At 41.6% G+C, this 15,637-nt stretch overlaps 1 protein-coding gene across 21 annotated transcripts in view; it reads right to left on the bottom strand.

Moving 5' to 3' along the window:
• Positions 1-15,637, bottom strand: part of LOC137631142 (synapse-associated protein of 47 kDa-like) — a 717,291-nt gene that overhangs the window by 14,020 nt on the left and 687,634 nt on the right. The window contains exon 12 of one of the 21 annotated variants that reach the window (XM_068362837.1): positions 4,283-4,329. The exons of the other annotated variants lie outside the window; for them this stretch is intronic. Coding sequence (XP_068218938.1) covers positions 4,325-4,329 — 5 coding nt within the window. The 3' untranslated portion in view covers positions 4,283-4,324. The remainder of the gene's footprint in view (positions 1-4,282; positions 4,330-15,637) is intronic. 21 annotated transcript variants of the gene reach the window in all.

Genomic DNA, 15,637 nt, shown 5'->3' with positions numbered 1-15,637 from the left:
GGCTATGATGTAAGAATCGCTCATAGAATTATTAATGGTAAAGAAGAAGCATATACCCATCAAAAAGAGAGATGGATCTGTTATAACAACAGAAAATGAAAAAAGACAACGTTGGATGGAACACTTTAGTGAGGTTATGAATCGGAAATACGAAGGGAATAATTTGAGTGATATACCTGAAGCTGATGAAGACTTTGATGTGTCCATGAATGAATTCAGTGTGTTTGAAGTCAAAGATATCATTACAAAACTCAAGAGATGGAAAGCCCCTGAATACGATGGAATACCTGCCGAGATGATACTGGTCGAAAATGAAGTGACTCCCAGAATACTTACAAGATTATTTTGTAGAACGTGGCATGAAGAGGCAAAACCTGATGAATGGGAGTTAGGAGTGTTGGTGAAAATGGCTACAAAAAGGAGACCTGACTGATTGGAATAATTATGGAGGCATAACACTTATGTAAATTGTTATGAAAATATATAGTAAGCTTATTCTAAAGACTGGGGAGAAAGATTGATGAAAAGGTGAGAGTATAAACAAGCAGGATTTGAATAGGCAGAAGTTACACTGACCAAATTTTCTTTCTAAGACATGTTGTACAGCAATGCATAGAATCCACTTTTGATGGCATTTGTAGACAATGAAAAAGCCTTTGATAGTGTGCTTCGACCAATTTTGTGGAGAGTCCTGTGTTATTATGGAGTTCCTCTTGAATATATGAATTTGATTAAGTCTGTTCATGAGCATCAGAGCATAGCAAGTGCAAAGTTAATGTTAATGGAGTATTATCAAATGAATTTCCAGTGAACAGCTGAGTACTAATACGGAATGTATTATCACCTATGTTGTTTATCCTCCTCGTGGATTTTGTAATGCGTAGAACAGTCAGAGATGGTGGAGAAGGATTGGACTGGATTGGTGATAAGAAATTACCAGACCTAGAGTATGCTGATGATGCTGTCCTTGCTAGTAGAACACCACAGGATTTGCAAGGCTTGCTTACAAGAATGCATGTAATATCACACGACGTTGGGCTCAAGATAAATAGAAGAAAGACAGATGATGAGAACGGAGTATGCAATGGAAGATGTAATATAATTGTAAGGAGCAAGAATTAATGAGGTAGAATCATCTAATTATTTAGGAACTATGATCGCTAGAGGGTCTTAAGAATTGGAGTTTAGTGAAAGATTAAAAAAAGTAAACCAGACAATGGCTAGTTTAAGTAAAGTTAGGAAATCAAATCGCCTGAATTTACATATAAAAATCCGACTATATATCAGTTTGGTGAGATCGGTGTTACTATATGGACATGAGTCATGGTATGATAATGAAACAATCTCCAATAGATTTAGTAGATTTGAGAACAAAACCTTAAGAAGGATATTGGGAGTTAAATGGCAGGACAAGATTAGAAATGAAACAATAAAAGAGATTACTAGAATGCCATATGTGGATGAAATCATGATGAGGGGTAGATGGAGATGGTTTTGGCATGCTCTTTGCACTCCCCAAGAGAGATTAGTTCAACAGGGCTCCACAAGGCACTAGAAGAGTTGGAAGACCCAGGCCTACATGGCTGAGGACTATGAAGCGTGAAGTAGATTATGAATGGAGTACTGAATTAAAAGCTCAAGATATAGAGGACTGACGAAATCTAACTGAGGCTCTTTGTGTGAATAGGCGTAGGAAGAGATGATGATGAGGATATTCACCTGATGTTCCAATACATACCAACCCTCCCTCCCCACTGGTTCATGGTACTGTAGCAAGAGGAAAGATAATGTCAAATTCGAAACTGAAGACCAAGGTATCAATGCGGCAAATCTTGGGTTCTTACCACTTACCTCTATGAGTAGACGGTTCCATTCCTTTGTTAAGGGCATGTATGAATGTATTGAAGTAAAAGAAATGGGAAAATTTTAAAAATTCAAATTCTTACGGATAATTGTCGATTAAACCGGGCTTCTGGTGAAGAAGCAATATGAACATCAGGTTGAGTATAGAAATAGGAAAGTTTACTATCAAAATTCTGTTATTGTGTATTATTTGTACTTTTAGTCACAGATTACCTTATATAGTAATGCAAGATTTTCTGGGAATAGAAAAAACAGTGAAGATTGACAACAAACTTAAAAATTTTAATAAAGCTAAAAAAATAGTTAAAAACATTATGTTCCAGTTTGATCTTCATTCTAATATATAATTGTGCAGTGAAGACATATATTAAATAATGAAGTAACCAATCACATAATCATGGGTAAAATTCAGTGGCTAAGTACAAGGCAGGAAGATAAAATGCGATGGCAGAGGTTTTTGACTTTTTCCAAAAAATGAACATCTTCAATTTATGTGACCTGTGAATGTTTAGATGTAATGTAATAAGAAAAAAACTTTCAAAACTTTTGTAAAATTTACTTTTTATACTTAAGTAGCACAACTCTTTGGCTAAAGAATATGTCAATGCATATGGTATATTATTTACTACTGCACTCAGGAAGTAAATTGATCCTGGTTGAATTTTACTGGTAGTGCCTTTAATATAACTCAAAGCTGATGAGGAAATTATTGGATAAAAATTTTTAAGACTCATTTGACTATTCTTAAGAGTTTGTCCAATTTAAATTGTTTAAAGTGATAAATCTCAAGAGCTCTATGATATTCAGAAATCCTACGGTTTGAATATCTATAAGTTGATTCTTAATACCAAAAATTAAGACAATCTTATCAATTCAGTCTATGAAAATTCACAAAAGGAGAAATTTTGTCAAATACTACATTGCTTTTACAGCTATGTTACATAAGCTTTTTAAAGTTTGACCTTTTCTGGCAATGCAAAATATATCAGCAGTAATAAGAACACACTGCTCATGCTTACATATTTCAAGTTAAATCCGTGTATTAGGATGTTAATTTTATCTCCTTCCTAATATCTTACTTCAAAGTGATAAATCTCGAGCTCTATGATATTCAATAACCTAATTTTAACAAATATAAATTGATTCTTCATATCAGGAATTCAGACTCCTTTTTTTAATTCAATCTATGGAGTTCCACAAAATAAAAAAGAAAAAAAAAACTTTTGGTATCAGTTTAAGGAAAAGCTCCTTCCTGCATCATAAAGTCACTACATAGGAATTATGTTTAACATACTTACGTCAGGGGAGGGGGAGACAATGGAGGATAATAAATGATCTCAAATTCAGGACAGTAATGTATAAAGCATATGGAAACTCCATGTCAGTCTCTGGGAGCTAATTAACATTTTACTGGGGCACTTTTACAAAGTATTTGTTGGGAACTGAAAGACATTTACATATTTCATACTTACTGAGCATCGATAACATAATATTTAACAAGATGCAAGTGCATAGTTAGAATTCAAATGCATGACTAAATAAAAAAAAATATAAAACTGCTCACAAATGACACAAAAGCCATCTATTTCATGCAATGTTATAAAATAAACACCTCATCAAAAATCTTAAAACTTCATATTAACTTTTTGTCAATAAAAAGGTATTGAATCATTGATGAGAGTAAAGGGGATATATCTACCAGTCTTCTAAATACACAAAAAATCTTACTCCATTTTCACCATTCATTCAGTCTGAAGTAAAATTTACAGAATACAAAAAGCAAAACCTACCAACAATGGCATCCCTTATGAATATGAAAAGCCCAATTGAAATATTCTTCATAGAAAACAAGAAAGAAGACAGCCCTTATTGATGTTCACCCTCTATCATGCTAATGCAACACTAAATATCAAAGTTTCTATAGTTTGAAAAAGAACATCTACATGCTGCTCTCTCGCATACAAAAACCAAGAGGTGCCAGTAGGACAAAAAGGAGGATCGAGCGAGCAGTCTCGACTCTTAGGACCGCGGAGGGCTGGCTGAAATGAGACAACAACGACGACACTGTTATCAACCCTACACTTCTTCACCTAAGAGGATCTATAAGGAGGAGGAAAGCATCAGGTTCAGGTAATCTGCTGAGAGATCAGCCATAATTTAAAATATTTTAACAATAATTAATTGAAATGTCTAATCAATGCATAAACATTAAGTAAATTAAGGAGCTCCTTTTGGATTAACCCTTCACAAAGCAATAATTTAACATAGTAATAACCCTAAGTTCCTTGAAAGGGTAAGTGACAGAAGAGTAGTGGGGAAGAAGGCCACATACACTCTCAGTCATTTCCCTAAAACTGAGCTCCTCCAAAGGGTGACATCCACTGCCTACACGCACACCTGAGTAGTCACTCATACTGACCCCATGAGGCGGAGCAGCCCTCATCAAAGGAAGTGTTAGAGTTTAACCTACAAACATACAGAAAATACAGTGTTAGACAAGCTAATCTATTAAGATTGAGTACTGTACAATTAAGGTCTTTATTTATATGAATAACTGGGTTGTGATTTTGATTAGAGGTAAAAATCTTAGTACTGTTTTCAAATTGCATTTCTAAGCAACAAGGATTGTAGCAAACTTTCAATGCCTTTTTATCTGATACTCAGAATGTGAGAGAGAAATAATTTCCAGTATACAGCTAAGAATAACGTCTAATATATCTGATAATGATAAAGCAGCACATCCACAAAAAAAAATCAAACCAATAAGAAGCTTTAATTCTTTTTTGAAATTTTTATAAACAATAATAGATGTATCATCACATTTCTCCTTAACTATAATATAGTAAATAAAAAGCCAAAGATCCTAATATTCAAATAACATGTCAGTATAGAAGTTGCTTTCCTTTTTTTTTTTTTTTATCAAACCTGAATATCTCTTAATGACTAAACAGAGGACACCTATTTTCTAGCTATGTAGATACTGTACAATTAAATTTTCTGGAAAGAACAAATTTGGAAGGAATTTGTACTTTCCTAACTATACAAACCCGAGTCCTTAACATAGTACAGTATAGATTATCACCTAAGCTGAAGAATATGGCTATTATTCTTTTATAACAGGTGGCCGGTAGTTTGGGCCCCTTGCTCAATGGGCATTCATTCTGATTGCAGCCGGGACTTTATAGGGGTTAGGTGATGGCAGGAAAGTATGAGTACATGAGGTTTGCATAGTTAGGAAGAATACAGTTTTCTCCAAATTTGTTATTTGTTTCTACACAAATACAAACCCTTATCCTTTATGTACGCAACTAGGACCATAGTAAGTGGTGCAAAGTATATATATATATATATATATATATATATATATATATATATATATATATATATATATATATATATATATATAAATATTTTTGGGCTCGAGCCATGTCGTCCTGATGGTAGTTCCTCATTGGCAGCTTCTACTTGGGATAATTATGCGAGTGATATACCAGAGAAATTTACCTTAGAGGCATCACATAGTTTTTCACCTCTAAAGCGAATATCTCGAGAGATATCGTGTATAAATCAGGGATGCGTTAATAACAAACCAGGGCTATCTTTCCCCGAATAGAGTTAACCTTGTCTCGAAGGATAAGGGATGAGGTAGGATATGTGGGAGAGAGAGCCGTTGCAACTCCCGATCTCAAAGATGAGCTATGACTAACACACTTCCTGTTGAACCATTCCCCTTCGCAGCCCCACCTTTGCCATTCGCTTGGAGAGTTTCTGCTAGTTTTCTTAGCTTTTTGAGTGTTTTTTTGATCATGGATACTTCAACTTCTTCCTCATCAACTAAGCTGAGTATCCACCCTTTCGTGTATTGGGGAATTTTGTGTCTCCGCCCAGTTTTCTTTTATTATGTTGCATGCTTTTATTGTTCCAAAGCCGGCAGGCTTTTGGGGCCATTTATCATGTCGCCAAACACTCAGACATTTTTAGTTATTTGGTCATTTACTTTAGGAATATGTTATTTTATTATTCTAAAGTGTGGTATGTATATGGTATCGCCCCATTCTTCCTTGGTGTTTCTTTGTGTTTCTTATTAGCATTGGCTTAGGCTAGCCTAACCTAGCCAGCAGCCATACCTGGTAAATGTTCACTAGTGCTCCACTCCCATCCTTCACCAAACCTTACGGTTTGGGTGAGGCCGTCTATCCTCCCACGCTGTCGATTCCTCACGGCGGGGAGCTGCAGTCATGAAGGTCCTTTTGGGAGATGGATAGTGTTCTCAGTTACCCTAAGGTGACTACTTTTCACTTTCCACTTAGACTATATGTTTGGCGAGGCGGCACAGGTCTCGGGATCCTGTTCCCTGTGTCTACTTATGTTTACCCATTAAAACACCTTATCCCCTATTCTGATGCTGACTAGTAGACCTCCTTGTGTTGCCTTAACCATCCTTAGGCTTCACTCTTTTTTTTGGTAGGCTATGCCTTGTCGTGAGGACTTGTCCTCTGTGCTCTGTTGTGGCAACCCCTCTGAGACACTATTATTGTTCCATGTTGCTGCTGGGCCTTCCTGTCATGCCACCTCACCCGTTTCTGAGTCTCCCATCACCACCTCTCCTTCCCCTTTCCCTGTGCTTGTTAGTGGGCCTACTTGTAGGCTATCTTTCCTGCCCTAGGTGGATGAGATTTTCTCCTCCCCTGGTTGAAATCTTTCTGCTGCCCTAGAGACCACCCTTGGATGCTTCTCTGGCCCTTCCCCTTCCTAGTTAGGCCATAAGCTGACTGTACCAGAACTATGTTCCTCTTGTCTAGTCATCTCACCATAGCTTTTGAGCTTTCCCTCACCCACTAAGAGGCTAGGCTTGCCTACATAGTTCTGCCACGGCCTAACCCTATCTAGGCACAAATTTGGAACCCCTTGGGTCACTCCTCTGCTACCTTGTCAGTGCTTGTCCTATGTCTGCATCCTTTCTTCCTGTGCTATATCCCTCTTACTATGGAGTCTTGACTCCATTGCATGGTTAGCCTATCTAGACAGAGGTGCCGTCTTCTGTCTCTGCTTCCTATCTTGTCAGCTTGAGATATCCCGCTGGCTTTGGAGTCTTGACTCCCTTGCCGGGTTAGCCTATCTAGACAAAGGTGCCGCCTCCTGCCTCTGCTTCCAGTCTTGTCAACTTGAGTTCTTCTAGCACTAGCTGTGTGTAGGCTATGGGTCACCCCCTCTGCAGCCTTAGACTAGTCATTTGCTCTTTCCTATCCCACATCTGAGGAACATTATTCTCAGGAATTGATCAATTGGATCCTGCCTGGTTGTCAGGACACCCTTTGAATTTTGAATCTTTAGCATCCTGGTCGTCTTGTACTGCTCTCATTATCTTATGGGCTGCACCCCCACTTTATGTAAGTTAATGATAATGATCAGGTCCTGGCTGGTTCTCTTATTATCAGCCTTTCACTTCTCTACTTCCCCTGAGTGTCGACCCTTCCCTTGGGATTGCCCCCTCTCCCCCTGTTGACTTTACAATGCGTCTGCCGCCTTGTGTAGACATGCCTGGGGTATTGACAGGTCATTCTTTTCTGGCTACTAAAAATAGTTGCAGCCTTCCAGCTGTTGCCACCTCGGGGGTAGCTGTTGCTGGTCTAGGCAGTACGATGAGTGAACTTGCCTTCTTAAGCTGTTCTGATAGACCTACTCTGGAGGTTCTGGTATTCCCTTGATGTGATCCTTTCCTCCATATTCCTACCACACCGTCATTATGCTTCGCTTCATGAATCATTTCAGATTTCTGAGCTGTTTGGCATGTGTTCTATCATATTTTAGATTTAGCCATTCTTTAGGAGTAGGATTATATAGGATGGGATATATAAAAAAATTATATAGATACCTTAGTGGTATCACATAGTTCTTCACCTCTGGAGCGAATATCCCGAGAGATAATCGTGTATAAATCAGGGATGTGTTAATAACAAGCCAGGGCTATCCTTCCCCGAATAGAGTTAACCTTGTCTCGATCTCAAAGATGTGCTATGACTAACACACTTCCTGTTGAACCATTACCCTTCGCAGCCCCACCTTTCCCATTCGCTTGGAGAGTTTCTGCTAGTTTTCTTGGCTTTTTGAGTGTTTCTTGATCATGGATACTTCAACTTCTTCCTCATCAACTAAGCTGCGTATCCACCCTTTCGTGTGTTGGGGAATTTTGCGTCTCCGCCCAGTTTTCTTTTATTATTTTGCATGCTTTTATTGTTCCAAAGCCGGCAGGCTTTCGGGGCCATTTATCATGTCGCCAAACACTCAGACATTTTGAGTTATTTGGTCATTTACATTAAGAATATGTTATTTTATTATTCTAAAGTGTGGTATGTATATGGTATCTCCCCATTCTTCCTTGGTGTTTCTTTTGTGTTTCTTATTAGCATTGGCTTAAGCTAGCCTACCCTAGCCAGCAGCCATACCTGGTAAATGTTCACTAGTGCACCACTCCCATCTTTCACCAAACCTTACGGTTTGGGTGAAGCCGTCTATCCTACCACGCTATCGATTCGTCACGGCGGGGAGCTGCGGTCTTGAAGGTCCTTTTGGGAGATAGATAGTGTTCTCAGTTACCCTAGGGTGACTACTTTTCACTTTCCATTTAGCCTATATGTTTGGCGAGGCAGCACAGGTCTCGGGATCCTGTTCCCTGTGACTACTATGTTTACCCATTAAAACACCGTACCCCTATTCTGATGCTGACCAGTAGACCTCCTTGTGTTGCCTTAACCATAATTAGGCTTCACTCTTTTTCTTTGGTAGGCTATGCCTTGTCGTGAGGACTTGTCCTCTGTGCTCTATTGTGGCAACCCCTCTGGGACACTATTATTGTTCCATGTTGCTGCTAGGCCTTCCTGTCATGCCACCTCACCCTTTTCTGAGTCTCCCATCACCACCTCTCCTTCCCCTTTCCTTGTGCCTGTTAGTGTGCCTACTTGAAGGCTACCTTTCCTGGCCTAAGTGGATGAGATTTTCCCCTCCCCTGGTTGGAATCTTTCTGCTCCCTTAGAGACCACCCTTGGGTGCTTCTCTGGCCCTTCCCCTCCCTAGTTAGGCCATAAGCTGACTGTACCAGAACTATGTTCCTCTTGTTTAGTCATCTCACCATAGCTTTTGAGCTTTCCCTCACCCGCTAGGAGGCTAGGCTTGCCTACATAGTTCTTCCACGGCCTAACCCTATCTAGGCATAAATTTGGTACCCCTTGGGTCACTCCTCTGCCACCTTGGCAGTGCTTGTCCTATGTCTGCAGCCTTTCTTCCTGTGCTATATCCCTCTTACTATGGAGTCTTGACTCCATTGCCTGGTTAGCCTATCTAGACAGAGGTGCCGTCTTCTGTCTCTGCTTCCTATCTTGTCAGCTTGAGATATCCCTCTGGCTATGGAGTCTTGACTCCCTTGCCGGGTTAGCCTATCTAGACAGAGGTGCCGCCTCCTGCCTCTGCTTCCAGTCTTGTCAGCTTGAGTTCTTCTAGCACTAGCTGTGTGTTGGCTATGGGTCACCCCCTCTGCAGCCTTAGACTAGTCATTTGCTCTTTCCTATCCCACATCTGAGGAACATTATTCTCTGGAATTGGTTAATTGAATCCTGCCTGGTTGTCAGGACACCCTTTGAATTTTTAATTTTTAGCGTCCTGGCCGTCACGTACGGTTTTCATTATCTTATGGGCTGCACCCCCACTTTATGTAAGTTAATGATTATGATCAGGTCCTGGCTAGTTCTCTTATTATCTGCCTTTCACTTCTGTACTTCCCCTGAGTGTCGACCCTTCCCTTGGGATTGCCCCCTCTCCCCCTGTTGACTTTACAATGCGTCTGCCGCCTAGTGAAGACATGCCTGGGGTGTTGACAGGTCATTCTTTTCTGGCTACTAGAAATAGTTGCAGCCTCTCAGCTGTTGCCGCCTCGGGGGCAGCTGTTGCTGGTCTAAGCAGTATGTCGAGTGAACTTGCCTTCTTAAGCTGTTCTGATACTCTGGAGGTTCTGGTATTCCTTTGATGTGATCCTTTCCTCCATAATCCTACCACACTGTCATTATGTTTCGCTTCATGAATCATTTCAGATATCCGAGCTGTTTGGCATGTGTTCTATTATATTTTAGATTTAGCCATTCTTTGGGTGTAGGATTATATAAGATGGATATAAAAGATTTTTCCTAATTTTAAGAAGATATGATATTTTAATGATGTACTGGTACTCATTTACATTTCTTATCTTTACAGGTCACTGATAACATGGAGTGTTCTGCTGTCACCTGTACCAGACGGATCAAGTTACCCTGCGGCCGCACGACCTGCCGGAAACACGGAAGCTGCCATGTTTCCAAGGGATCCACTGCAATCTGGGACCCTACTTACTGCAAAGTTTGCATGGATCGCCTTCAAACCGGTTTCTATGCCACTAACAGCTTCCAGAAGTGCTCTCAACAAGGTGTCCCTTATCTCCCTTCTCTGGAACTGAAGGACCTTCTCTTTCCTTAGGCTGAGGTTTCCTCCATTTTTGGTCACCAGTTACCGACGGTCCAACTCCCGCCGGTACCAGCAGATCATGCAAATGACGAAGTCCGAGACGCTCTGCAAGCCATGAGCTGGAATATAGATGACATGTCTACTATTTCTTCTGTTTCAGTAGAGAAGGAGAGGATCCTGCTGACCACAGAAGCCTCGGAAGAGTCATAGAATGTACATGAGGCGAGTGCAGCTCCCAATGCCTCTTTACTTTCCACCCAAGCCCCAGCTTCCACCACCATCTCGGATCCGATATTAGACAAACCTTCGCTACCCAGTAATTTAGAACTAATGGCGTCCATGAAAGCTTTCATAGAGAATTTAACCGCCAAATATGAACGTTCTCAAGCAGATCTAACAGCGAGGATAGAAGCTTTACAACAGGCACCTGCTTCTAAGGCTACCCAAGCTTCGAGCCTACCAGAATGCACAGTTAAGAAACCTTGGCGATATGCTGAGAATATGGCCTTAACCGAAGGGTTCCTTCATAATGGGGATGGTTTGGGTTCCAAGCCAGTTTCAGACTTGGAATTCTTTCCATTGATCGATAATCCTTATTGTTAAGTAAGGCTTAACTTGAAAGTGTCCATTAGGAATGATAAGATCCCTAAGGAAACAATCATTCTGGATTATGGCAAGGCTCAATCCCATTTGGTTAGGGAGTTGAAGACGGCTGAATTCACTAATGCCCAACTTTCTGCCTTCGGCAGGAAAAAGGACACTTTTGTGGCCCCCAAAGATACTGTCTTCCCCTTTGCCTCTAAAAGCTTAGAGACCGTATTGAAAGCAGTAAGGGAGAACAGACCCTTTCCAGTGCTAGAGGAATGAATGTAAACCTGACTCTCTAGCCCTTCCTTACAATTCGAACAATTGGGAGGACGTCTAACCCTTTTACCCCCGGGGTATTTGGAAATTCCCAACCCTTAACCCCCAGGGGGTTATTCTTTTCCCAGCACATTTTGCAGTATATTTTTTTTAAATTGCTCTAACAGCCTTAATTTTGGTCATAGAGAGGTCAGGTTGGTCTCATTCTCTTGGAAAATGCCTGAATTTTCTCAAAAAAATATCAAAAAATATGAAAAACAAATTTTTATAGCATTTTTTTGCAAGGACGTACCAGTACGTCCATGGGGGTAAAGGGATGGCTTTTGTGAAACGTACCAGTACGTCCTTTGGGGGTAAAAGGGCTAATATACATTCACTGATGGAAAATAAAGACATTGGAGGCAAACAGTTTAATGAGAAACTGCCTAGGATTCCCGAATCCCTATTGAAGGGAGAACTGGAAGCTAAAGAGAGACTTTCTGCCTCTTTTACCTTCCAATCTTATCTAGAGATGTTAACTGGAAACTATTCCAAATCTGATCTCTTCCCTGTCTTGGCTAAAACTCCCATACTCATGTTTCATAGGGATTTCCATGCTTTCATCCCAGCCAGAAGAGCATGTAGAGAATACGTCCTAGCTGCTGCTACCATCAGACGTGAACCCAGAAAACTGATCGACTCCAACATCTGGGGGAAGGATCTATTCCCTGAGAAGCAGGTTAAAAAAGGTCATGGACAAAGTGGCTCAGGAGAATAAGAGCCTCATTGACAAGTGGGGTATTTCCTCTAAACAAAAATTTACCCCAATGAAGAACCTAAACCCAAGGGCAAGAAGCCCAGAAATCACTTCAAAGGAAGGCAATCCTTTCCTATCGCGACAGCCTCAGTTGCCGCCATTCCTCAGACTGCGTACACAGTCCCCAAGCAGTACGTTTTAGTCTCCTGCCTTCAACCCAGTGTACGAGAGAGTTACTGCCACGTTTCACCCTGCCAAAGCTGATAGGAAGGACTCCGGTAACAGGGGAAGGTCTGGAAGAGACAGTCGAATTAGAGGCCGAGGAAGTAGAGACAAGAAGTCTAAAGTTGCAGGTCCTTCGCAACTACAATGAGGAGCTCCCGATAGGGGGACGGCTTCACCTGTTCAGGGATCAATGGGAGTTCGATCCCTGGGCTCACAGCACAGTCTCAAAAGGGCTATGCTGGAAATGGAGACAGAAACCGCACCAGTTCAAGAGGTTCTTTCAACCCACAACCCCCTTTTTGGAGGATTACGTTAAGGAGCTTCTCCAGAAAGGAGTCATCCATTGCACAAAATTAATAAACTTTCAAGGGCGGCTCTTCTGCATGCCCAAGAAAGCTTGAAACACTCTTCAAACTATTCTGGACTTGTCCCCACTAAACAAATTCATTCTGAACAAGTTTCAGATGCTGACTATCTCGCAAATACGGACCCTACTACTAAAAGCCCAGAAGTCACTTCAAAGGAAGGAAATCCTTTCCTGTCGTGACAGCCTCAGTTGCCGCCATTCCTCAGACTGATTACATGGTCCCCGAGCAGTATGTTTCAGTCTCCTGCCTTCAACCCGGTGTACGAGAGAGCTACTGCCACGTTTCATCCTGCCAAAACTCAAAGGAAGGGCTTCGGTAATAGGGGAAGGTCTGGAAGAGTAGGTCGAATTAAAGGCCGAGGAAGTAGAGACAAGACGTCTTAAGTTGCAGGTCCTTCGCAACTACAATGAAGAGCTCCTGGTAGGGTGATGACTTCACCTGTTCAGGGATCAATGGGAGTTCGATCCCTTGGCTCACAGCCTAGTCTCAAAAGGGTTAGGCTGGAAATGGAGACAGAAACCATCCGAGTTCAAGAGGTTCTTTCAACCCACAACCACCTTTTTGGAGGATTACGTTCATGAGCTTCTCCGGAAAGGAGTCATCCGTTGCATAAAATCCATAATCTTTCAAGGGCAGCTATTCTGCGTGCCCAAGAAAGCTTGAAACACTTCTAACTATTCTGGACTTGTCCCCACTAAACAAATTCATTCTGAACGACAAGTTCCAGATGCTGACTATCTCGCAAATATGGACCCTAGTACCCCAGGTGGCCTACACTGTCTCCATAGATCTTACAGACGCCTATTGGCATCTTCAGATAGTTCGGCGCTTCTCCCCCTACCTTGGTTTCAGACTGGCAAGAAAGGCCTACGTATTCAAAGCTATGCCCATCAGGCTCAGTATAGCTCCAAGGATTTTCATGAAACTGGTCGAGGCCATTGTCCTACAACTTCGGAACAGAGGCCTTCAGGTGAAGGTGTACCTGGACGACGAAGTCGGAATGTCTTCAAACAGCCCAAGAGGTCATGAATTTCCTGCAATCTCTGGGTTTCCAAATCAACCTAGAGATGTCCAGGCTATCTCCAGCTCGGAGCTTTCAGTGGCTAGGACTTCACTGGAACCTACTGTCACACACCCTCTCTCGACCACAAGACAAGAGAAAGGAAATCCCAAACTCGGTCAGGTGCCTACTTCGTTAAAAAGTACTCTCCAGACGAAAAAAAGAAAGGGTCTTGGGGTCGTTACAATTCGCTACCGTGACGGACCCAATCATGAAAGCAAGGCTCAAAGATGCCAACACAGTCTGGAGAAGAAAGACATCCAATGCTCGGAGAGATCTTCGCCACAAAACCCCGGCCTTACTGCCGAAGCAGCTCAAGCCGTTGTCTACTGCCAAGAGTCTATCGAATGACGTCCCTCTTCAGTACCCTCCTCCTTCCGTGACTATTCACATGGATGCCTCGGAACAAGGTTGGGGGGGACACTCCTCTTCCACGAAAGTGCAGGGTCAGTGGTCGATCGCATTTCAGAAGTTTCACATCAATGTTCTGGAGACTATGGCAGTGTTTCAGACTTTGAAGAGACTATGCCCAAAGACGAAATCACATGTAAAATTGGGTATCAACATCAACACAATAGTGCACTGTGTCAACAGACAGGGCTCCATACCACCTCAGATCAACCATGTAATCCTAGCCATTCTCTCTTTGGCAAAAAAAAGGAAATGGCATCTTTCAGCAGTTCACTTCGAAGGAGTTTGCAGTGTGACGGTGGACGCCCTATCGAGATCCAAGCCTCAGGAAACAGAATGGTCTCTGGACATAAAATCATTCTGTTTCATTCTAGAGCAAGTACCGGAACTGCAAATCGATCTCTTTGCGACGAGCTTCAACAAAAAATTTCCCTGATATGTAGCACCAAACTTGGACCCAGAAGCGACAGGAATAGATGTGATGTCTCTGGATTGGAACCAGAGGTCTCACATCTACATATTTCCTCAATTCAACCTCCTGAAAGTACTGAATAAACTACGGACTTTCAGGGAACAGCAGCTCTGGTGGCTCCCAAGTGACCCAAGAGCAATTGGTACCCTCTTGCTCTGGAACTTAAACCCCTACAGATCCCTCTACCATCTCCAGTGCTGTCTTAAGTTGTTCAACAGACAACTGTCTTCACTTCCTCCTGGATAACGAAAACCCTTCAGCTAATAATCTTCTGGCCCTCGCGGCTCAAAGAAAATTTGGAGTTGCAAGGGAAAGAATTGACTTCATAAAAGAGTACACACCAAAAAAATGACAATATTTGCCCTCCTGGAAAAAATGGGTTGCGTTCATGAAAAATCATCAGCCCTCTTCTATTTCTATGGACTTCTGTATTTCTTTCTTTATTTCATTACACGATCAAGGTCTAGTCTCTACAACTATTGCTTCATGTAATTTGGCACTAACTAAACCGATCGTGTATTCTTTTGATATCGAACGCAATAAAGAGCTGTTAAATAAGATCCTGAAGGCTTGAGCTCAACTGAAACCTAATGCTTCTTGTAAGGCTATTTCATGGTCGTTGGATAAAGTCTTGCACTTTGCCTCTTCGATAGATAACGCCTCTGCCTTTCTGAGGGATCTTACTCAAAAGTCTATCTTTTTGCTTGCTATGGCTTCTGGTGCTAAAGTCAGTGTGGTTGTGGCCCTTTCAAGGGATGATGGCCACATTGATTTTTCGGATTCTTGGTGAAAAACGAACTTCCAACCAAACGCTGAGGGCCATGGAAAATTGTTCCATTACAGGAGGACCCTTCTCTGTGCCCTGTGTAGAGCCTTGAAGCTTACCCATCCAAGAGCCAGCCAGGCCTCTAAAGGCGGTCAACTTTTTAAAGGGAAGTCGACAGGATCTAACCTTTCTCTGAAACAGCTAAGGTCCAAACTAACCTACTTCATCAAAAGGGCTGACTTTGAAAGTATTCCAGCAGGCCATGACCCCAGAAAAGTTGGCTCTTCCTTAAATTTTTTCCAATCTATGTCCTTTGCTGGCTTACAGGTTTACATAAGATCAAAATCTTCAGGAGTGTTCTTCAAACATTACCTATGTCAGT

The sequence above is a fragment of the Palaemon carinicauda genome, chromosome 39 (genome assembly GCF_036898095.1).
Source record: "Palaemon carinicauda isolate YSFRI2023 chromosome 39, ASM3689809v2, whole genome shotgun sequence".
NCBI lineage: Eukaryota > Metazoa > Arthropoda > Malacostraca > Decapoda > Palaemonidae > Palaemon > Palaemon carinicauda.
Note: the sequence above shows the minus strand (reverse complement) of the source record. Positions and strands in the feature narration are given on the sequence as shown.